Below are 23,934 nucleotides of genomic sequence, written 5' to 3'. Positions count from 1 at the left end.
TGTGCTGTGCCATCAAATGAGATTTAAAACCAGGGTACTGACACTCTGTGGTCATAAAAAGATCTCTGGGCATCCTTTGTAAAGAGCAGAGTCTATCAAGATGTCCAGGCTAAATTGTTCACCACGATCTGGTCATTCTGGCCCCCTAATCATCCTCTATCTCTAATTGGCTATCTCTCTCACCACCTAACAGCTAATATGTGGTCAGCGTACTGGTACCAAAAATGGCTGACACTGCATTATCCAGGTGGATGCTGCACATTAGTGGTGGTTGAAGTGGCTCCCCTCTCACTATGAAAAGTGCTTTGAGTAGTGATAAAAACTCTATATAAATGCAAATAATTATTTTATTCTTATTATTAAAGTTCTCAAAGTGTCCTGACCCTGTCACCTTTCTTAGAAAAACTGATAAAGCCACATGAAATGACCAAGGAGCAGCTTCTCTGACTTTCTTGCAGACGATGATATCTTTTACTTCTACACTACTTCATCCTGCAGCACCGATGTAATCACTATAATGTCCATCAACCTCTGCGCTCTGGCATAGAAAGGAGATGATGGCACTCCCTCCCTGACTTCCCATTATTAAGGCCTCCGGGGCAGGTAAGGGAGTGGAGGCACTTATATATATATATATACTAGTTTTGCAGCATTTGTCAGAATCTGAGTGGACAGCATAGCCCTGTACACTTCAGAATTCATCCTGCTACTTCTGCTAGCAGTCATATCATCAATAAACACCAGTGACTCACTAAATGGAGGCCATGCATGCTCATGCCATAACACTGCCTCCACCATGTTTCACAGATGATGTGGTGTTCATCAGATCAGGAGCCATTTCTTCTCTTCTCCATACTCTTCTCTTCCCAACATTCTGGCATATATCGATCTTAGTTTTTTTTGTACAAAGAAAATTGTTCCAGAATCAGACAGGCTTTCTAAAAATGTTTTCTGGCAAAATCTAATCTGTCCTTCCTACACTTAAGGTTTACCAATGCTTTGCACCTTGTTGTAAACCCCCTATCTTTACTTTCATGAAGTCTTCTCTTGATTGCAGACTTTAGTAATGATAGCTCTACCTCACGGAGAGTGGTCTGGGTTTGCATGTCAGGCATTGGTTCTTCTTCACCAAGGACAGAATTCTGTGACCATCCAGCACAGTTGTCGTCTGTGGTTTCCTAGATCTACTGGTGTTACTGAGCTCACCAGTGTTTTCCTTCTTTTTAAGAATCTACCAAATGGTTGACTTGACCACTCCTAGGGCCTCATGCATAACGCCGTGCGTAGAATTCACACTAAAACATGACATACGGACAAAAGTGGAAATGCACAAAAAAACCACAGAAGCATAAATCTGTGCGAGTGCCAACTTCCACGTTCTTCTGCTCGATAAATCCAGCGTGAAAAGTAACGCACGTGCACATGCCTTCTGTCCCACCCCAACACCTCCCAGAATTATGCCCGTTTGAATATGCAAATCAATATAAATAGCCCTTAAGCTCAGCATTCTGTGAAAAGGCAATGGCAAAAGCACGGGGGAAAAAGAAGAATTTCAGGGAATACCAAGTGGAGGCAAGGAAAAACATACTATTTGTTGGTTTAAGCATGGATATAATCAACAAAAGGAAGTTGATCAAGTGACATAGAGTGTCGGAGAAACTCGAAAGCTCAAGTTCACAAAGTCGCACAGTACCTGAAATAAAAAAGAAGTCGTCAGATATTTAAGTCGCCATGAAAAGGCAAGCCGTAGCCCACCGTTTGAGTGTCATATGAAAGCTTATTAGGGTACAGAGAAAAAAAAATAGGGACATAGTGGGGAAAAAAGCTCAAAATGTCAACTTTAATCTCAAAATTTCCACTTTAATCACATAGTTTATTTTGTCATTAAAGTAGAACATCATAAACTTCATCTTAAAATCATTTAATTTACTAGTTTCTCAAATCCCATTGTAACTAAAGTAGCACGTTAAATGCTTTGTTTTGTATGTGTTCTTCTATGTACTCTATATGTGTGAATCACTACCTGCTTCTTAAACGGGCTTTCTCTTCCTCTGACAGAACACAGAATCCATTACATTTGTGATATTACAGCTCTCTGAATAATTTAAATACTGAGATATGTACTTGATATCATTTCAGTATTCATATCATATTAATTAAAGCATGTTATTAAACATGGGAACATGGTGGTGCAGTGATAGTGATGAGCTGGCGCCCCGTCCACAGATTGTTCCTGCTTCACGCAAGATGCCTTCTGTGCCGTGTGCGACCTTCAATGAAATAATTTATTGCAGCAGTACTATCTCTTTCAAACGTACTAACCCCCAATTCCTGTCCTTCCTTTTCTTTCTCCAAATACCCAATTGCCACACAATCAGCTCAGTAATAGACATTAAGCCATCTGTAAGCTTAGAACTCCGATTCTTCATAACTTTTAAGGAACATTGAAATACTGTATCTTCATAGTACATGTTTAATTATTCTATCCATCTATCCTTCCAGTTTCGCACCAGTCCCAGCAAGAATACAGCGCGAGGCAGGAACAATCGGGGCGCCAGCTCCTTGCTAGTGCTGCGACACCGTGTCCTCACATGTTTAATTATTAACAATATAGATTATTTAAATGATGCTAACATTTTATATGTATAATGTAATAAACATATTTTGCTGCATTTCATCTTAAAAATTATATCATCATATGTAAATACGTGCTTTATAAAGTGGCTCAGGTTGTGCAATATTAAAACTGTAGTGCAAGTATACAGTGAGGTGATTGTATTTATAAGTACAAACAGTTCTACAAGGAGCACTTGATGGACTGATTGAGTGCGCTTAGAGTTCTTGGGATGAAACTGTTCGTGAACTGAGAGGTCCGTACAGGAAAGGCTCTGAAGCGTTTGCCATATCGGAGCAGTTGATTAGACAGCATGGCTAAGGCAGCGTGTGCTTGATGCTGTATACCAATAATCTGATCAGCTGCTGTAGAACTGTGATGCCACACTCAGATACAGTGATATAAATACTCTGAGTAGTGCATTGAGAGAAATATGGAAAAAGATGATCCGCTGTGGCAACCCCTAACTGGAGCAGCTGAAAGAAGAAGAAGAAGAAGAAGAAGAAGAAGAAGAAGGAGGAGGTGCAGTGAGAGTAACAACACTAAAGCAGTTATGGTATTTGGAATAGTTTGGCCATTCCCTGGACCATTATATTGTTACTGGGATGTGGATCTAAAAAAGAAAGGGAAACCACACTGGAACAAAAGCACTGCTTTGACGCTGGGTGCTGCCAATTTGCAAAACCAAGCAGAGAACTTGCGTACACCAGGGTTTGAGCTACCATGAAAATGTCTGAGGCTTTACGGCAAGTTTAGTTTTTATACATCTTGATATGAGCGTGGAAACGGGACTACGCAACATTTTTGTGCTTACCCACCGTTTATACATGAGGCCCCTGGTGTTTCTGTTCTCTCTCTAAAGGGTTTGTTTTGTTTTGTCATCCTAATGATGACCTATTTTTACTTGCATGGACAGCTCTTTGGACCTCATAATGAGAGTTCACAGCTCCAGCTTCCAAATGCAAATTCCACACTTGGAATCAGCTCCAGACCTTCTACCTGCTTAACAGTTAATGAAATAATGAGAGACGTACTCCCACCTGGCTATGGAACAGCCTGTCAGTCAAATGTCCAAATACCTTTGAACCCCTGAAAATGGGGGGCATGAGGGGTGGGCATCTATAAAACTGTCATTCCCAAATTCCTAATTTTTGTTAAACCCCTTAAGTTAACGCTGAAAGTCTACATTTCAATCATGTAATGATTTCTTCATATCAAATCCATTGTGATGGCGTACAGAGCCAGAATTAGGAAAATTGTGTCACTGTTTAAATACTTAGGGACCTGACGGTAAACCTCAAATTATTCAGTGTTAACGTTTACGGTGTACCATCTGTTGGAATGTATTTTGTAATGCATGTAGTAAAAAAGTGCATCACAATAAAATGGCGTAATACATAACAGAGACATAGGAGGTACACAGCCATTTGGACTTTTATTAAGGTCTATCTATCTAATCCTGCCGACTACACTAAATCACGGTCCTAGAGGGCTGCAGTGGCTACAGGTTTTTGCTCCAACCCAATTGCTTAATAAGAAGCACTTATTGCTCAAGTAACACTTCTGCTTCACTTTAGATGTCTCGCTCGTTAAGATTTTGAACCCTTGTTGCTTATTTTAGTCTTAAATAGCTGTAGTCTTGTTTTTTAATTGCTCCCAATTAGCAATAACATGCAAATGACAAAAGAGACCAGCATTTCTTCATTCAGCTTGTTACCATTTACACCTGTGTGTATCTATCATGCACTATTGGGTTTAATTAAATACTTGAAAGGAAAGTGAAGAGAAAAAAGTGAAGGACTGAAAATTACTCACCCATTTTAGCCTTCAAATCATTTGGATGATATCCTTAGAAAGGGGAAGGAAATGTAGGATATGAGAATGAGCCGACATAGCAGAGTTAAAGCACTAACAAACAATGAAATTAAATTATTGGCAAGAATTGCTTTCTAATTAAGCAGCCAGGTTAGAACAAAAATCTGCAGCCACTGCGGCCCTCCAGGACTGTGATTGAGGACCCCTGATCTAAGGGATTCTCAAACTCGGTCCTGGGGACCCACTGTGGCTGCAGGTTTTTAGTGACAACACTGTCGCCAAATGTGCGCGATTTTTCTCCCCCTATATTCTTGATCATACTCCAGGCCAGTTGATGGCGGTATTGCACTACAAGTGTCGTACAGGCGGCGCCTGTGAACTCTGTGATCGGTTTACTAGAGACGGCGCACGGGATAGAAGGCGTGTTAACTGAGATCGGAGTGATTTATTGCAAAGTAACAATTATTACAATGAACAGGGAGCACATGCTGATTACCATGAAAGTCGAAGAGGAGACGAATGGTTTTTCTGAAGGACCTGTCACGTTTAACCGCTTCTCGTCCGATAAAATCGCCGAGGCATTGACTGCAGCCGTGGCGGTCATTATCTCCGAGTTTTTGGGCTACGTTGATACAAAGTTCTCAGGTTTGCAACTCGAAATATCTCGGCATGAAAAAGAAATCGAAAGCCTCAGACTCCAGCTACAAGCCTCCAGTGATGACCCGGGAGCAATGCGAAGCTGTGCGGAGGACCCATTGAAGGATGGAACAGCCGCCAGGAGCGATGTGGGGGAGAGCCGGCTTGGCGCAAATAGCGAAGCAGAAACAGAGGATCAGTCACTCGGGCGGAACAGACCTGCAACACCGTGTGGACCGGCGGCCGTCGGCCAAGGATGCAGAGACGAGTGTGAGAGAGGTAAGTTAGTGAATGTGACGGAGAGCTTTCACGGCGCAAGAGATGTGAAGTCCTGGCCATGCCACTGTCTGTGTGGTTTTGTATTTGTTAGTCGAATGTTAGTGATTAGTGACTCATGGCATGGACTATTTATATGTGTGCCCCGTGATAGACTGGCACCATAGCCCTTTATCTGTGGCTACTGGTCATCCTATGCATCACATTCAGTGCATATTATAATACTGTATTACTGCATTGTATTACTGTGGATTGGTAATACACCACTATTTTTGGTATTTTATGGTTATTGTTTATCTTCACTGTTTCATCTTGTGTATTAGGTGTTTTAGTTATTTTATCTGTATGTACTTATTTTAATTTTGTTATGAGCTGCTGGACCCCCTAAATTTCCCTTTCTGGATTAATAAAGTCTTCTTAGCTTATCTTAGCCTAGCTTCCATCATAAGTATAATAGAAGATGGATTTATATAAATCTATGAAGACGAAAGACACAAACAGCACAAAACATAAAATAACGAAAGCTTAGTTTCACTTTTTCTCTTTTGTAGAAAAGGGCAAATAACTTATCCATTCTATCGCCTGGCGTAGAAAGAGCTTTCCTCTCCTAATTGAAAAGGCACACGACTTAAGAATCCTGAATTTTCAATTTGTGGGGTTAAGATGAGTAAGTTCTGTGGCTGGTAATGAAGTTTCTAGTGCCGTCAAGTGGCGCTTGCTTGCTTACAGCAGCGTATATTTGCTCTGCCTCTGTGTGTGTGTGTGTGTGTCTCTGTGTGTGTGTGTGTGTGTGTGTGTGTGAGGTGCTTCTCTGCCCTTTCCTTTTGTGTTTAGGATGAGAAACTTATAATAGTCAAAACTTCTCCTTCACAAGATTATTATCTTTAGTTTCAGTTAACACCAATACCATAGTACATTAGCTGGCTTTGTCCTCTCTATTAAATTAGTTAATAATTCTCGTAATCAAAGTATGCTTATGGTTTGAGGTGAGTGATGTTTGGTTCCTTTCCTGGTTGGCTTTCTCCAGACTCATGACAGGATTTTTCTGCATGGTCCCTTTTCCTTTTTCAGGAGGTCTCCTTCTTCACCTTAGGTCACACCTTCTGGTTGTGCGTCTTCTCTGCAGTCTTCTCTTTGAGGGTTTTACACAACGTGTCGCCGGACACTAGCAAAGTTACGATTGCAAAGTCAACTGGCTACCAGTCTGTGACCATGGTTAGCAAGTCAAATGCAAGGTCTGTTTTCGGTACCACACTCCTGTCCTTGCTGTCCCTTAGCACCATTTGAGTAAAGGCCACCTTGCTCAAACTCCAACACAGATGAGGGTGTAATATTACTGATTTCTAAAATTGTACAAAGTTCACATGTTAAAGTCTTGTTCCATACTTTTTCCCCACAGGATTTTTCAAAGCCTCTTCCCAATTTGCAGACGGAATGCCTCACTGTAGCAGTAAAACTGCAGAATCCCCTGCAGACATTGGCTTTATAAAGACTGAAGACCAAGTACCCGAGCAGGTTTCTTGTTGGATTAAACAAGAAGACACCAAAGAGGATATACCTCCGTTTTTAGATGATGGCTTAGAACAAGGGTCCGTCTTGTCAAAGAACGAGAATTTACTGACCGTTCAAGTGGGGGTCTCAGAATTAGAAGTTTCTTCTGCTGTTAAGCAGCCCTTGGTTCCCTTGGAATGTTTGAACGAAGATCCTGTCGGTATGGGGCAAAGCAGTGTGGCCTTTTCTGAGCAGACATGTCGGCCTGGAGATGAGAGTACCAATAAGAAGATACTACAAAAGAATTATGTGGAATGGTTTCAGCAAGTCCATGCTGTGAACGAGCAGCCCATTTCGAAGAAAAGCTCAGAATTATCTGACGAATCCCTCATTGTTAAAGACCATCGGAAAATTCACACAGGAGTAAAATCATATCCATGTACCGAGTGTGGAAAGACTTTCATCCTGGCTGCAAGCCTTAGATACCACAAGCGAATTCACACCGGAGAAAAAACACACCAGTGTCCTGAATGCAGGAAGACTTTCATGCGTCCTTCACACCTTTGGGAACACCGGAGGATTCACACCCAAGAAAAACCATACAAGTGCAATGAATGCAGCAAGACTTTCATCCAAGGTAGTCACCTTAAACAACATCAGAGAATTCATACAGGAGAAAAACCATACGAGTGCACGGAATGCAAAAAGATTTTCACCCAGGCCGCAAGCCTTAAAAAGCATCTGAAGACTCAACACTGGCTAAAAACTACACCAGTGTAACGAATGCAGAAAGACTTTCACCCGAATTACACACCTCAGATACCACCAGAGACTTCACAAAAGGGAAGAATCGTACACATGTCCCGACTGCAAAATGACTTTCAAGCATGCTGGGAAAACTTAACTCTTTTAGGGTGGATGTCGACTTTTGTTTTCAAGAGCGCGGATGTCAAAGTCGACATCTGGAACAGGAAGTGATAAAACCTGTAAATGACAATAAAACTCGCCATTTATGATATAGGTAGACCCTCTTTGCTTGGAGGACTGTTAGACTCGTTGACTTGACATAGAATCCCTTTGTGTGTGTGAGTAGCACAGAGTAAATAACGTCTAGAACAGCAGACATTGGGCGAGAGAGCAATGATAATGCGCAAAGCAAAATACTGTACGTGCTATTTATTTTTTGCGTATTATTGCTGAATCGGACTCTGACGTATCGAACTCTAATTTTGATGCAAGTGGTCTGGAGATCAAAAATGAAAGTCAGGTACCTGCATCAGCTGATTGTGCAGTTGACGCACCTACTGCAACATTCACCCTGGGAGGACAACACAGACTGATCTATTAGAGGCAAGCTGGCAACTGGACTTCAGACGAGATGGCGTGCCAATGGACACTACGGATTACCAGTCACTCGACTACTTTTTAGTTTTTGCCCTTCAGCTTGTGAGTGATGAGACAAACTGGTATGTAATATAAATTCACACACTGTAAGGGCTCATGGAACATAGAGAGTGACATTGGTCATAAATATGTATTTCATGTTGATTTTTGTGTTAAACCATTGCTTTTTGTGCTTTTTAGAAAAAATATTTAGCCTTAGGACAAAAGAAAAAAAAATACCCCTAAAAGAGTTAAAAATCACATATAGTAATACCTTGAGATACGAATTTAATTCATTCCATGACTGAGCTCGTAAGTCAAAATGCCTGTATCTCAAATCAGTTTTCCCCATTGAAATTAATTGAAATGAGATTAATTCGTGCCAGCCCCCAAAAAACCACCCCAATTTTTTGTTACATTTTTCTTATGTTGAAAACATTTATAATGAACAAATATTGTATACAAACAAAATAAAACCTAATACATAAAAGAGAATCTAAAGAAATAAACAGATGTTGGCGAAGCCGATTAGCGTATTGTAATGTTTTTTTCTTTCACTTCACTTTTGCTTAACTTAATTTTCTTTACTAGTTTTTTTTTCTTTTTTGCCATGCTTTCGTCACTTTCATTCGCAGGGCGTTTCAATAGAAACCTGTCCAAGGAGCTTTGTTCAGTCCTCCCCTTTAGAATGTTTCTGAAATGAGTTAGGCAAGTGTCATTAAATAGCGCCGCTGCACGTTCAGTTTCTTTTCAATAAAGTCGAGCGTTAGGCAAGTGTCATTAAATAGCGCCGCTGTATGATCAGTTGTAATTTTTTCAGGGTGTTTCTTTTCTTTAAAGTTCGAAACTTTTTCCCACATTGCAAACACTTCCTTTATCTCACTTTAAGAGAGAACCTCCTCCGCGATACCGATCTCCTGCAGAACCTCTGTATGTTGCTGTGGCTGTAGTTCCATCAACTCCTCTGTCACCAGTTCCTCAGAATGTGCGGGGACAAGCTCTTTGATGGCTCCGTATTTCAAATTTTGGCTCGTAACACAAGACAAAAAATCGACCTAGTGACGGCTCGTATCTCAAACTTGTACGTTGGGGCACTCGTATCTCAAGGTACCACTGTATTAGAAAAAACCTTCACAAATACCAGAGGAATCAAACATTAGAGAAAAAACAAACTGTGAGTGAGTGAGTAGGGCCCTATGGAATCCATTTTATTTTTTCACAAATTCCAGTTTTATTTTTTGTGATTTTTGGTTTTTACCATTTTTATTTTTCCTTGATTCAGATTTCTGTTTTTTTTTTTTTTTTTTACTGTAAGTAGTAACAGCTACAACAAAAGAAACAATAATGAAATGGCACTTTACTTTCCTTTTAATGAAACAGCACACTAGCACAACTGAACATTATTTTGCATATCCATTTATCACAGAGGAGCGCAGATCCTCCATGACGCTGCATGCTGAGATTGTAGTAGAACAGAGAGTGCCCTCCAGAATTGTCAGAGCTGTTAATAGTTTGATGCATCCTTCTGAGATGAAGTTAACTTCACTTTTAGGGTCTAGCACAGTGTTTCCCAACCTCGGTCCTGTAGCCCTCCTGTGTCTGCAGGTTTTTGTTCCAACCAGCTTCTGCTTTTAATTGGACTCCTGGGCTAATTAAGTGATGTGTTATTTCCCAGATTATGTGTTTTGGGAACAATATAGAAATTGGAAAACTAAGTTTGGTTAAAAATATATATATATATTAAAATGTACCAAGCAGTTATATGGAAATAATGTATTTTTTTCTTTTTACAATTTTTTCATCTTGATTTTCATTCTACTTTTCTACATTTACATTTACATTTACATCATTTAGCAGACGCTCTTATCCAGAGCGACTTACAACAGTGCTTAGTAGTCTACGACTGTTCTTCAGTCTTTAAGGCTAGGATTAAATCTACTGTCATTAAACAAGTTACCGCTGACCAAGTTGTATACAAAACCCTGCTAGAAGAAAATAGTAAGTTAGTACAAAATTTTTTTTTTTTTTTTGAAAAAAAAAAGGGTAGAAAAAAAAGTATGGGGACTTTAGTCCAAGTGCTGTTGAAAGAAGTGTGTCTTCAGGCGACGTTTGAAGACAGTGAGGGTCTCCGCTGTTCGTACAGCAAGAGGAAGTTCGTTCCACCACTGAGGAGCCAACACTGCAAAGAGTCTTGATGCATGTCGTCCTCTTCTTTTAAGTAAGGGTGGTTCGAGACATGCAGTGCTTGATGTTCTGAGACAGCGAGAAGTGACACGCTGCTTGACCAGTGCTGATATGTAAGGTGGTGCAGCTCCAGTTTTGGCCTTAAAGGCAAGTGTTAGGGTTTTGAACCTAATGCGGGCAGCCACAGGGAGCCAGTGCAGGTTCTGCAGCAGAGGTGTAGTGTGCGAGAATTTGGGAATATCAAAAACGAGTCTTGCAGCTGCATTCTGGATCAGTTGAAGTGGTCGTGTTGCCTTTAGTGAAAGTCCAGACAGCAGAGAGTTGCAGTAGTCCAGCTTAGAGATGACCAAGGTCTGGACGAGAAGCTGAGTAGCCTCTGTAGTGAGAAAGGGGCGGATTCTCCTAATGTTGTAAAGGAGATATCTGCAGGACCTGGAGAGGTTGCTGATGTGTGGAGAGAAAGACAATTCTTCGTCTAGAGTGACACCAAGACTTCTTGCCGTTTTTGAGGGGACGATAACCGAGTTGTCAAGAGAGATTGCCAGGTCAAGATTCGGAGATGAGTTGCCTCTGATATACAAGAGTTCAGTCTTGCTGGGATTCAACTTGAGGTGGTGGGAAGTCATCCAAGAGGAGATATCAGCAAGGCAGTTTGAGATGCGGGTTGAGACCTGCTGGTCATCGGGTGGAAAGGAGAGAATGAGTTGACTGTCATCCGCATAGCAGTGGTAAGAGAATCCATGTCCAGCTATTACCTTCCCAAGAGAACCTGTGTATAAGGAGAAGAGAAGGGGTCCTAGGACAGAGCCCTGAGGAACACCAGTGGTCAGTCTTCGTGGAGCTGACTGGGAGCCTTGCCAGGCAACCTGGAATGTCCGGTCAGCAAGGTAAGAAGCAAACCATTGCCAGACAATGCTTGAGATCCCAAGACTAGTGAGAGTTTCCAGAAGTATCTGATGGTTGACCGTGTCAAAGGCTGCAGATAGGTCCAGAAGTATGAGGACTGAGGACAGGTTGGTAGATCTGGCTGTGTGAAGGGTTTCAGAGACAGCAAGAAGTGCAGTCTCGGTAGAATGAGCTGCTTTGAATCCAGACTGGTGAGGGTCAAGAAGGGCGTTATTAGATAAAAACAAGTTAAGTTGGTTATACACTGCTCGTTCCAGTACTTTAGAAAGAAAAGAGAGCAGGGATACTGGTCTGTAGTGGTTAATATCTGAGCAGTCCAGAGTAGGTTTCTTAAGAATTGGTGTGACAACAGCAGACTTAAAGGCAGTGGGAACATGGCCAGTCGTTAGGGAGCCATTAACTATGTGTGTGATGTGTGGGAGAAGATCCTGAGAGATGAGCTGAAATGTACCTGAGGGGATAGGGTCGAGTGAACATGTTGTGGGGTTGCTGGCCGTCAGGATCTGAGACACTTCCTCGTGAGAAAGTGGAGTGAAGTGATGAAGCTGGGTCGCACAGGTCGGTTGAGAGTGGGTGGGCAACATGTCAGTCTGAGGGAAGGAACTACAGATAGTAGCAACCTTATCCTCAAAGAATGTAGCAAAGTCCTCTGGTGAGAGAGCTGGGGAGACAGAAGGAGATGGTGATTTAAGCAGTGAAGAAAAAGTGGCAAAAAGTTTGCGAGGGTTAGATAAGGATTTATCAAACTTGGTTCTGTAGAAGGAAGATTTGGCAGAAGTTAGGTCAGTAGCAAGGTGTTCTAGGTGTTCTGATTAGTAAATAATGGATTCATTAAGCAATTAGTGGGTCTGATGCTAAAGTGTTTGCAGCTTTGATTATTTAGTGTTTGCCAGCGTGCCTGCTCTGCTCGTTTTAAATTGTCATTATTAAGACACAACGAAGGGGGAAAAACTGCACAGAGAAAGGGCAAAATATAATAAAATCAACAAAAGAGTTAAGCATTTAAATCTAAAGCAGAAATATTTCTAAATGTCTTATAAATGTAAAAATCATGCTGCTGTGCTTTTCTGAATGTCGAATAAAAGAAAAATAATACCAACTAATTAAATGAGATCAGTGCTATCAGGTGTTGTCACTGATTAGGAATCTGGTTGGAACAAAAACCCGCAGTCACAGGTGGGCCACAGGACCGAGGTTGGGAAACACTGAGCTAGGATATTTGTTACAGCCTGAGCTGATGTGTTCTCGGCCAGAAAGAACTTTTTGTAGAGGTGAATATGTTCAGCGAGGTGCCTGACTGATTTGAAGCAGCTATTCCACGTGGTGTTTCCTAACTCGGGGGTTCCTGGCAGGCTTCTTGAAGAAGGCAGACTTTCCCCACATCACTGGTGATGCAGCCTCACTGAAGTATTTATACTGCTGCCAGGTCTCTCCCACCAAACTGATGACTTGACACAAGCAGGGTGAATGTACACTGTTAGGCAGAACCCCTTTTAAAACTTCCTGGTATGTTTTCAGACAGTATGATGCATTGTCTGTATCCACTGCTCAGATGTCATTAAAATTCAGCTGGTTATTGTGAAGGAACTGAAGTGCTGCCTGTGAAAAGGTGGAAAAGTTGCAGCTCTCCATAAAGATAACATCTGCCAAAAAGTACCGGTCTTCAGTACCTGTATTTTGTAATTATGTAAATTATTTCTAATGATTCTTAAACCTTAAATGTTTACAGAATGAAAACATCCATCATTACATCTGTAGCTTCATATGCTGCATATCTTATATATAGTTCGCCAGTCTACTCACTCACTCACGTCTGTCCGAAGCCGAATGCGCAGTCGCCTTCTGTGCAGCTGCCTGAAAAACTTTACGAGACCGATATCGCGGCAGGCGGCGATTTACGGCCGCAAAAATTCAAAGAGAAAGGCGACTACAATTAAAGCTCTAGAGGCCTGAAAGGCGATTTCGACTACAGCTCCAGGCCTAATTACGCATTCATTCAATACACCTATATCAGGTTTGTGGTGCTTATACTTACTACTATTGCACTCGTGCCCGTTTTATCTTACGTTGTCGAAACGGGCTCTTTGTCTAGTCTTAAAATAATTAATTACAAAGCAAAAGCAAACTAATCTGGGAATTAAACAGGAAAAAAAGACCCGCTTTTAAGGGCTCGTTGCATCTGAGGAGAAGCCTGCTCTTCTGCCTAGCTTTGTAGGGGCCGAGTTTATAGCGGAAGAGTCAAATGTGGACCTTGGCGAGGCAGAACATTTATTAAATCCCGAAACATCATTGTTAATTTTTTAAAGGGTACTATGGTATGCTGGCAAAACTTGAAGAAAAGTTATTGTCCAGATTCGTAAAAGTCACCGGGATATTGTTGTGCAGTAAATTTTGTGTTTCTTAGTTTTTTTGACATAGTTAGGGTTGGCTAATTCGCATGCCTTTAATGAGAAAACATACCGGAAACACGCTTACAAACAGATGGAGCCACGACTGAATTTCTACAAAGAATTACATTCGCTTGAAAAACAACAAACTAGAAAATAGTATCTGAATGATAGAACTACAGATTATTCATTCGTTTAATTTATTTGGAAGCTTTGTAACAGTCACCCCTCCAGTGTCTCAATTCTGCACATTTCCATTTTTAAATCTAAAATCAGTTTTTATGTGTTAATTCCATGATTCTGTCCGTGTTTTCCACATCTTGGAAATCATAGGGCCCTAAGTGAGCACCTTGAGAAAAGAGGAGAGTAAAACACACCAGAGTGTTAAATGTGGAGAGACTGGCCGCCAACCCACAAGGCTTCAAGTGGATCCTAAGAAAAGTGGTGTGCTATGAAAACTACTGGTACTGCTCTGCAAATGTTAGGTAATAACTGAAAAAACAGGATTAAGAAATGTCATGGGTAATGTGCGAGGGTTACAAACGTATATGGAGATATCCACTCACAGTCTAAAATAAAAGAAAAGGGAAGCAGAAAGCAAGAACTTTTGTGATTGTTTGGCCAAATTAGTTGTTCCTGGAACTTCATGTTAGTTGTTGTCCTGTACGTTTATTTCAAGTCATCCAGTCAGCTTTAAAGTTAAGACTCTGATGTCATAACATTATGTACAAAACCACACTAATTTGCATTCTTTAATATGATCTTTAGAATTTGAAATGACAAATGTTCCGTGCATCATAAATGGTAAAGTCATTTCTCAGAAACTAATTGTAAGGTCATGGCAGTAGTGGGCATAATTCAACATCCAGCCTTGGAGGGGACTCCTGTCCATTGTAGGGCACTATAACACGGGCCGATTTAAACTCGCCAAGGTGAAACTAGCAAACCAAATCCCACACTGGCTGTGTGTCTGGTAGTATAACTACGCATCCATTCCAAGTCTCATCAGTATGTCCAATTATTGTGATAAAAAATGGAAAACCTTTTAAGAGTGAAGATTCCAATGATGCTGGGTACAGATGGGAGATGCCACCACAGCGTTAAAAATGGCTACAAATATGTACACTAAAACAGACTTTGTTATGTTGTAGTGGTCCTCTTTAAATTGCATAAAGACTGCACTGTTATTTTCATGATGTGGATATTTGTTTAATATGTGATTCTGTTCATGGCGTTTCCTGTTCCATCTTATAACTCTGTCCAATACAGCACCATGCCACACTTTTTGTACATTTACACATGTCTAAGTAGACATTAATAAACCTTTGTTTTCAGTGTGACAATTACACAAAGTATTATATATCTAAATGATGCTGAGAGATGGTGACAAGTTGGCGACGTGGTATCACTGCTGCCTCACAGTGCAGAGACAATCGTTTGCATCCTGAGTCGTCCTTGCATCACGCTTGCAACTTCTCCCTGTGTTTGGAAGTGAGAGTGGATGACCCACTGTGACCCAAAGACATGCAGGTTAGGTAAACTGGCAATGCTCAATTGGTCTTGGTGTGTGTGTGTGTTCAGCTTGACGCCCATCAAGGTTTGTTCCTTCCTTGCGCCCTTTGCTAGCTGGGAGAGGCTCAAGCACCAAAGTCCCCCCATCGCAAACTTGTTCTGTGGATTAAGCAGGTTAGAAAATGACATGACATACCAATTAATCCAATGTATTAAAAATTTTTGAGAACTGTAATGGAAAAAACTTTCCTCTATCTTCATAGAAGGATGTTACGGAGGCCAGATGAGACTGCAGAACATTTCTTTATTTGCACAGAGTTGTGCACAAATGTCTCAGTCCATGGAGTGAACAATCAATTAAACAATTCATCTACTTTTATGCTTTTTCTAATTATGTCACCTTATCTAATACATCACATCATCTGACTCTTAATGTGCAGAACTATATTACCTCCTCCAATCAACTACAGCCACCATTGATTTCTGACTCCTGTTGATTCTTCCATTATTCTGAACAATGCTTCTTTAAGAGGGTGTTTAGCAGATTGTCCTAATGATATTGGCACCACTTCATAGGAGGAGTGTGTGGGCTTTCCCATCAGTTTATCCCTGCCTTCTGGAAGGGTGTTCATTACTCATTTACCTCATTCTAACCTTGTGCTTTCAACTCTAAGTTGTATTGAGTTCTACTCAGTCCTTTTCCTTGTGTTTAATAATTCATTATGTTGTGGCTTTATATACAGTATATTATATATACACTTGTAATACATTCTAAAAGGTTATTATATGAGGGTGTACCCAAAAATAACCGGAATTAAAAAACAATAGTTTTAATAATTTTTACTTACTGAAACTTTAGTCTCCTTCAAAGTACTCTCCATGTGAATGAATGCACTTGTCCCACTGGTTTTCCCACTGGTGGAAACATTTTTTGGAATTGCTGAAGAGGAACATTGTCCTATGCCTGCAGTGATTTTTCTTTGACTTTCTCCACGGTACAAAAAACGCTTTCCTTTGAGTTCTTTTTTCATATGCGGGAACAAGAAAAAGTCACACAGAGCAAAGATCTGGGGCCTCATGTATAACGCCGTGCGTAGAACTCACACTATAACATGGCGTAAGCACAAAAGCGGGATTGTGCGTACGCACAGAAAAATCCAGATGCAGGAATCCATGCGCACGCATACTTTCACGTTCTTCTACTACATAAATCCCGATTTGCGTGAAAAGTAACGCACGTGCACGCGCCTTCTGTCCCGCCCCAACTCCTCCCAGAATTACGCCTCTTTGAATATGCAAATCAATATAAACAGCCTTCTGTGAAAAGACAATGGGAAAAGCACGGGAGAAAATATAAGAATTTGAGCGAATACCAAGTGGAGGCAAAGGAAAAACGTACTATTTGTTGGTTTAAACAGTGGTATAATCAACAAAAGGAAGCTGATCGAGTGACAGACTGTCGGAGAAACTCGATGGCTCAACTTCACAAAGTCGCACAGTGCCCGAAATAAAAAAGAAATCACATATCAAAGTCGCCGTGAAAAAGCGAGTCGTAGCCCACCGTCTGAGTGTCATATGAAAGCTTATTAGGGTACAGACAAAAAAAAGGCACACAGTGGGGAAAAAAGCACGAAATGTCAACTTTAATCTCGAAATTTCCACTTTAATCACGTAGTTTATTTTGCCATTAAAGTAGAACATCATAAAGTTCATCTTAAAATCGTTTAATTTACTAGTTTCTCAAATTCCATTGTAACTAAAGTGGCATGTTAAATGCTTTGTTCTGTATTTGATCTTCTATGTGCTCTATGTGTATGAATCACTACCTGCTTTTTAAACGGGCTTTCTCTTTCTCCGACAGGACACATAATCCATTACATTCTTGATATTACAGCTCTCTGAATAATTAAAATACTGAGATGTATACGTGATATCTTTTTCATGATGATAGGAATGAAAGCATGTTATTAAACATGGGAACACGGTGGCGCAGTGCTTGTTCATGTCTCACGCAAGAGGCTTGCTGGGCCATGCGCGACCTTCAATGAAATAATTTATCACAGCAGTACTGTCTTTTTCAAACGTACTAACCTCCAATTCCTGTCCTTACTTTTCTTTCTCCAAAAACTCAATCGCCACACAATAAGCTATGTAATAGACGTGAAGCCATCTGTAAGCTTAGAACTTCGGTTCTTCAAAACTTTTAAGGAACATTGAAATATCTTAGACGGATATAATAATTAAACACGTACTACTATCTTTCCAGTGTCGCGTCAGCACCAGCAAGAATACAGCGCAAGGCAGGAACAATTACTGAACTAGCTAGCGCTGCGGCACCGTGTCCTCACATGTTTAATTATTAACAATACAGATTTTTAAATGAAGTTAAAGTTTTATCTGTATAATATAATCAACATGTTTTGCTGCATTTCGTCTTAGAAATGAATACCGTCATCACATGTAAATACGCGCTTTATAAAGTGGCGCAGGTTGTGCAATATTATAACTGTAGTGCAAGTTTACAGTGGGGTAATTGTACTTATAAGTCCAAACATTTCTACAAGGAGCACTTGATGGACTGATTTATTGCGTTTAGAGTTCTTGGGATGAAACTGTTTCTAAACCGCGAAGTCCGTACAGGGACTAAAGTGTTTGCTGTGGCTCAGGCAGCATCTGCTTCATGCTGTGTACCGATAATTCTCTTTACAATCAGCTGCTGCTGTGATTTCCCACTCAGATACAGTGATATAAATACTCCGTGTGGTGCAGTGAGAGTAATGTGGAAAAAGATGATCTGCTGTGGCAACCCTTAACGGGATCAGCTGAAAGAACATGCAGTGAGAGTTACAACGCTAAAGCAGTTATGGTATTTGGCATACTATGGCTATTCCCTGGACCATTATATTGCTACAGGTTAATTACAATCAGATGCATTACACTAATAAACAATATGCAGTTAGTTTCAGTGTATTTATAAAGCCACGCCAGGAATGTGGATTTAAGAAAGAAAGGGTGATCACACAGGAACAGTAGCACTGCTTTGACACTGGGTGCCGCCAGTCTGCAAAACCGGGCGGATAAATTGCGTACGCCAAGGTATGAGTTACCGTGGAAATGTGCGTGGCTTTACGCCAAGTTTAGGTTTTATACATCGCGATTTGAGCGTGGAAAGGTTCGTACGCAACATTTCTGTGCGTACGCACCGTTTATACATGAGGCCCCTGGTGAGTAGGGAAGGTGGCAAGAAGTCCAAGACACGCAAGTCAGTTCAGAAATCTCTTCAATAGTCCGACGACGATCTTTGTAAATTGCATTGCAAACTTTTTCAAGATTTTTGTCATTACTGATTGTGGAAGGTCGGCCCTATGAACGGTCACACGAGCATCCGTGGACCATGTGACAGTTACCAGATTCTAATTTTGTTGTATTCCCAAGATTAATACTGTATATATCATTAACCAATATTATTACTGCTATGTATACCATGATAAAAATAGTAATAAATGTATGTAATTTTTTTCATTTAATGTAGGAACCCCTTTTTGTGCAATCTGGTTCAGCTGCTCCATTTGCAGTTTTGCACCATATGGGGCATAGTAAATCCGGCAATTTAAAGTTTCTGTGATGCCCTAAACATGTGCTTATTTTGCTTAATGGTTAATCCAGCCCTGACATTATAATCCAACACTGACCGTGGTGGACCTACGTTTTTGTATGGAGCCCCTTTGCAACCAGCAATAAGGTCTAGGTAACCACATATCTTCTTCAATGGGGTCATTCAATGACATATCAACACAATTTAAAAAAAAATTCTCAGATTTTGATTACAATTGTTGTGAATTACACTATATTATTGTTATTTTTAAATATGTTATTGAAATGATAAAAGCAATCCATTGTGGAAGAAGATCTGGACCCTTACCCAACCGAGATGCCTCTATACTGGAAGGACCTGGGGAGAGAACATAGTCAGAGCATTACCTCCCCCGGTGTCTCGGACTCCCACAGAGCTCCATGGGAGTTGGAGTTTGGTGCAACCCTATCAGATTCTGTGGGAGCCACCAGGGTGTGCCACAGGTATTGTTGAGCCCTGTGTGGCAGCACTTCTGCCACACCCGAAAGTGCTGCTGCAAGAAGGTCGTCAAGAATCTGTGGTGCTTCCGGGTGCCCTATAAAAGGAGCCAGCTGCCATTACTTCAGGGAGCCAGAGTCGGGAGGAGGGGGTGGGATGAAGCATGTCAGAGGAGGAGTGGAGGCGGAACCAAGAAGAGAAAGGAAGAGAGAAGGAGTCTGTTGCGTTGTGCTATTGGTGCTTGTACTGTGCTGGGTTGTGGGGAGCGAGCAAAAAGCACTTCCCCACAGTAATAACGGTGTGCTGTGTGGTAAGACTTGTGTCTGCGTCTGTCTGTATTGGGGAAGGGTGGCTGGAGCGCCCTTTGGTGGCCACACAATTTTATTATTAAAAATGTATGTGATGTGCCATACCAGCAGCCATACCACATGCACTTCAGAAGAGGTCATCCATCTGAAGCTCAGCATATTCGGGCCTGGCCAGTACTTGGATGGGAGACCATCTAGGAAAGCTTGGGTTGCTGCTGGAAGAGGTGTTGGTGATGTCGTCAGGGGTGCTTACCCTGTAATTTGAATGTGGATCCCAATGCAGTGATGGGGACACTTGTGCTGTGCCATCAAATGAGATTTAAAACCAGGGTACTGACACTCTGTGGTCATAAAAAGATCTCTGGGCATCCTTTGTAAAGAGCAGAGTCTATCAAGATGTCCAGGCTAAATTGTTCACCATGATCTGGTCATTCTGGCCCCCTAATCATCCTCTGTCTCTAATTGGCTATCTCTCTCACCACCTAACAGCTAATATGTGGTCAGCGTACTGGTACCAAAAATGGCTGACACTGCATTATCCAGGTGGATGCTGCACATTAGTGGTGGTTGAAGTGGCTCCCCTCTCACTATGAAAAGTGCTTTGAGTAGTAATAAAAACTCTATATAAATGCAAATAATTATTTTATTCTTATTATTAAAGTTCTCAAAGTGTCCTGACCCTGTCACCTTTCTTAGAAAAACTGATAAAGCCACATGAAATGACCAAGGAGCAGCTACTCTGACTTTCTTGCAGACGATGATATCTTTTACTTCTACACTACTTCATCCTGCAGCACCGATGTAATCACTATAATGTCCATCAACATCTGCGCTCTGGCATAGAAAGGAGATGATGGCACTCCCTCCCTGACTTCCCATTATTAAGGCCTCCGGGGCAGGTAAGGGAGTGGAGGCACTTATAAATATATATATATACTAGTTTTGCAGCATTTGTCAGAATCTGAGTGGACAGCATAGCCCTGTACACTTCAGAATTCATCCTGCTACTTCTGCTAGCAGTCATATCATCAATAAACACCAGTGACTCACTAAATGGAGGCCATGCATGCTCATGCCATAACACTGCCTCCACCATGTTTCACAGATGATGTGGTGTTCATCAGATCAGGAGCCGTTTCTTCTCTTCTCCATACTCTTCTCTTCCCAACGTTCTGGCATATATCGATCTTAGTTTTTTTTGTACAAAGAAAATTGTTCCAGAATCAGACAGGCTTTCTAAAAATGTTTTCTGGCAAAATCTAATCTGTCCTTCCTACACTTAAGGTTTACCAATGCTTTGCACCTTGTTGTAAACCCCCTATCTTTACTTTCATGAAGTCTTCTCTTGATTGCAGACTTTAGTAATGATAGCTCTACCTCACGGAGAGTGGTCTGGGTTTGCATGTCAGGCATTGGTTCTTCTTCACCAAGGACAGAATTCTGTGACCATCCAGCACAGTTGTCGTCTGTGGTTTTCTAGACCTACTGGTGTTACTAAGCTCACCAGTGTTTTCCTTCTTTTTAAGAATCTACCAAATGGTTGACTTGACCACTCCTGGGGCCTCATGCATAACGCCGTGCGTAGAATTCACACTAAAACATGACGTACAGACAAAAGCGGAAATGTGCAGATGCACAAAAAAACACAGAAGCATAAATCTGTGCGAGTGCCAACTTCCACGTTCTTCTGCTCCATAAATCCCGGTCAGCGTGAAAAGTAACGCACGTGCACATGCCTTCTGTCCCACCCCAACTCCTCCCAGAATTATGCCCGTTTGAATATGCAAATCAATATAAATAGCCCTTAAGCTCAGCATTCTGTGAAAAGGCAATGGCAAAAGCACGGGGGAAAAAGAAGAATTTCAGGGAATACCAAGTGGAGGCAAGGAAAAACATACTATTTGTTGGTTTAAGCATGGATATAATCAACAAAAGGAAGTTGAGCAAGTGACATAGAGTGTCGGAGAAACTCGAAAGCTCAAGTTCACAAAGTCGCACAGTACCTGAAATAAAAAAGAAGTCGTCAGATATTTAAGTCGCCATGAAAAGGCAAGCCGTAGCCCACCGTTTGAGTGTCATATGAAAGCTTATCAGGGTACAGAGAAAAAAAAATAGGGACATAGTGGGGAAAAAAGCTCAAAATGTCAACTTTAATCTCAAAATTTCCACTTTAATCACATAGTTTATTTTGTCATTAAAGTAGAACATCATAAACTTCATCTTAAAATCGTTTAATTTACTAGTTTCTCAAATCCCATTGTAACTAAAGTAGCACGTTAAATGCTTTGTTTTGTATGTGTTCTTCTATGTACTCTATATGTGTGAATCACTACCTGCTTCTTAAACGGGCTTTCTCTTCCTCTGACAGAACACAGAATCCATTACATTTGTGATATTACAGCTCTCTGAATAATTTAAATACTGAGATATGTACTTGATATCATTTCAGTATTCATATCATATTAATTAAAGCATGTTATTAAACATGGGAACATGGTGGTGCAGTGATAGTGATGAGCTGGCGCCCCGTCCACAGATTGTTCCTGCCTCACGCAAGATGCTTGCCGTGCCGTGTGTGACCTTCAATGAAATAATTTATTGCAGCAGAACTATCTCTTTCAAACGTACTAACCCCCAATTCCTGTCCTTTCTTTTCTTTCTCCAAATACCCAATCGCCACACAATCAGCTCAGTAATAGACATTAAGCCATGTGTAAGCTTAGAAGTCCGATTCTTCATAACTTTTAAGGAACATTGAAATATCTTTGTAGTACATGTTTAATTATTCTATTCATCTATCCTTCCAGTGTCGCGCCAGTCCCAGCAAGAATACAGCGCGAGGCAGGAACAATCGGGGCGCCAGCTCCTTGCTAGGGCTGCGACACCGTGTCCTCACATGTTTAATTATTAACAATAGAGATTATTTAAATGATGTTAACATTTTATCTGTATAATGTAATAAACATATTTTGCTGCATTTCATCTTAAAAATTATATCATCATATGTAAATACATGCTTTATAAAGTGGCTCAGGTTGTGCAATATTATAACTGTAGTGCAAGTTTACAGTGAGGTGATTGTATTTATAAGTACAAACAGTTCTACAAGGAGCACTTGATGGACTGATTGAGTGAGTTTATAGTTCTTGGGATGAAACTGTGAACTGAGAGGTCCGTATAGGAAAGGCTCTGAAGTGTTTCCCATATCGGAGCAGTTCATTAGACAGCATGGCTAAGGCAGCGTTTGCTTGATGCTGTATACCAATAATCTGATCAGCTGCTGTAGAACTGTGATGCCACACTCAGATACAGTGATATAAATACTCTGAGTAGTGCATTGAGAGAAATATGGAAAAAGATGATCCGCTGTGGCAACCCCTAACTGGGGCAGCTGAAAGAAGAAGAAGAAGAAGAAGAAGAAGAAGAAGAAGAAGAAGAAGAAGAAGAAGAAGAAGGTGCAGTGAGAGTAACAACGCTAAAGCAGTTAAGGTATTTGGAATAGTTTGGCCATTCCCTGGACAATTATATTGTTACTGGGATGTGGATCTAAAAAAGTAAGGGAAACCACACTGGAACAAAAGCACTGCTTTGACGCTGGGTGCTGCCAATTTGCAAAACCAAGCAGAGAACTTGCGTACGCCAGGGTTTGAGCTACCGTGAAAATGTGTGTGGCTTTACGGCAAGTTTAGTTTTTATACATCTTGATATGAGCGTGGAAATGGGACTACGCAACATTTTTGTGCGTACGCACCGTTTATACTTGAGGCCCCTGGTGTTTCTGTTGTCTCTCTAAAGGGTTTGTTTTGTTTTGTCATCCTAATGATGACCTATTTTTACTTGCATGGACAGCTCTTTGGACCTCATATTGAGAGTTCACAGCGCCAGCTTCCAAATGCAAATTCCACACTTGGAATCAGCTCCAGACCTTCTACCTGCTTAACAGTTAATGAAATAATGAGAGACCTACTCCCACCTGGCTATGGAACAGCCTGTCAGTCAAATGTCCAAATACCTTTGAACCCCTGAAAATGGGGGGCATGAGGGGTGGGCATCTATAAAACTGTCATTCCCAAATTCCTAATTTTTGTTAAACCCCTTAAGTTAACGCTGAAAGTCTACATTTCAATCATGTAATGATTTCTTCATATCAAATCCATTGTGATGGCGTACAGAGCCAGAATTAGGAAAATTGTGTCACTGTTTAAATACTTAGGGACCTGACGGTAAACCTCAAATTATTCAGTGTTAACGTTTACGGTGTACCATCTGTTGGAATGTATTTTGTAATGCATGTAGTAAAAAAGTGCATCACAATAAAATGGCGTAATACATAACAGAGACATAGGAGGT

The 23,934-nt window shown here is 41.0% G+C and overlaps 1 protein-coding gene across 2 annotated transcripts in view; it reads left to right on the top strand.

Annotated features, from left to right (window-relative positions):
- The first annotated feature begins 4,826 nt into the window (after positions 1-4,826).
- LOC114661941 (zinc finger protein 570-like) overlaps positions 4,827-23,934 on the top strand; it is a 28,417-nt gene continuing 9,309 nt past the window's right edge. Inside the window, exons 1-2 of one of the 2 annotated variants that reach the window (XM_028815202.2) lie at positions 4,827-5,344; positions 6,741-6,856. In XM_028815202.2, the coding sequence (XP_028671035.2) occupies positions 4,900-5,344; positions 6,741-6,856 (561 nt within the window). In that variant the 5' untranslated portion in view covers positions 4,827-4,899. The remainder of the gene's footprint in view (positions 5,345-6,740; positions 6,857-23,934) is intronic. The other variant, XM_051934792.1, reaches the window with a different exon arrangement.

The sequence above is a fragment of the Erpetoichthys calabaricus genome, chromosome 12 (genome assembly GCF_900747795.2).
Source record: "Erpetoichthys calabaricus chromosome 12, fErpCal1.3, whole genome shotgun sequence".
NCBI classification, from domain to species: Eukaryota; Metazoa; Chordata; class Cladistia; order Polypteriformes; family Polypteridae; genus Erpetoichthys; species Erpetoichthys calabaricus.
Note: the sequence above shows the minus strand (reverse complement) of the source record. Positions and strands in the feature narration are given on the sequence as shown.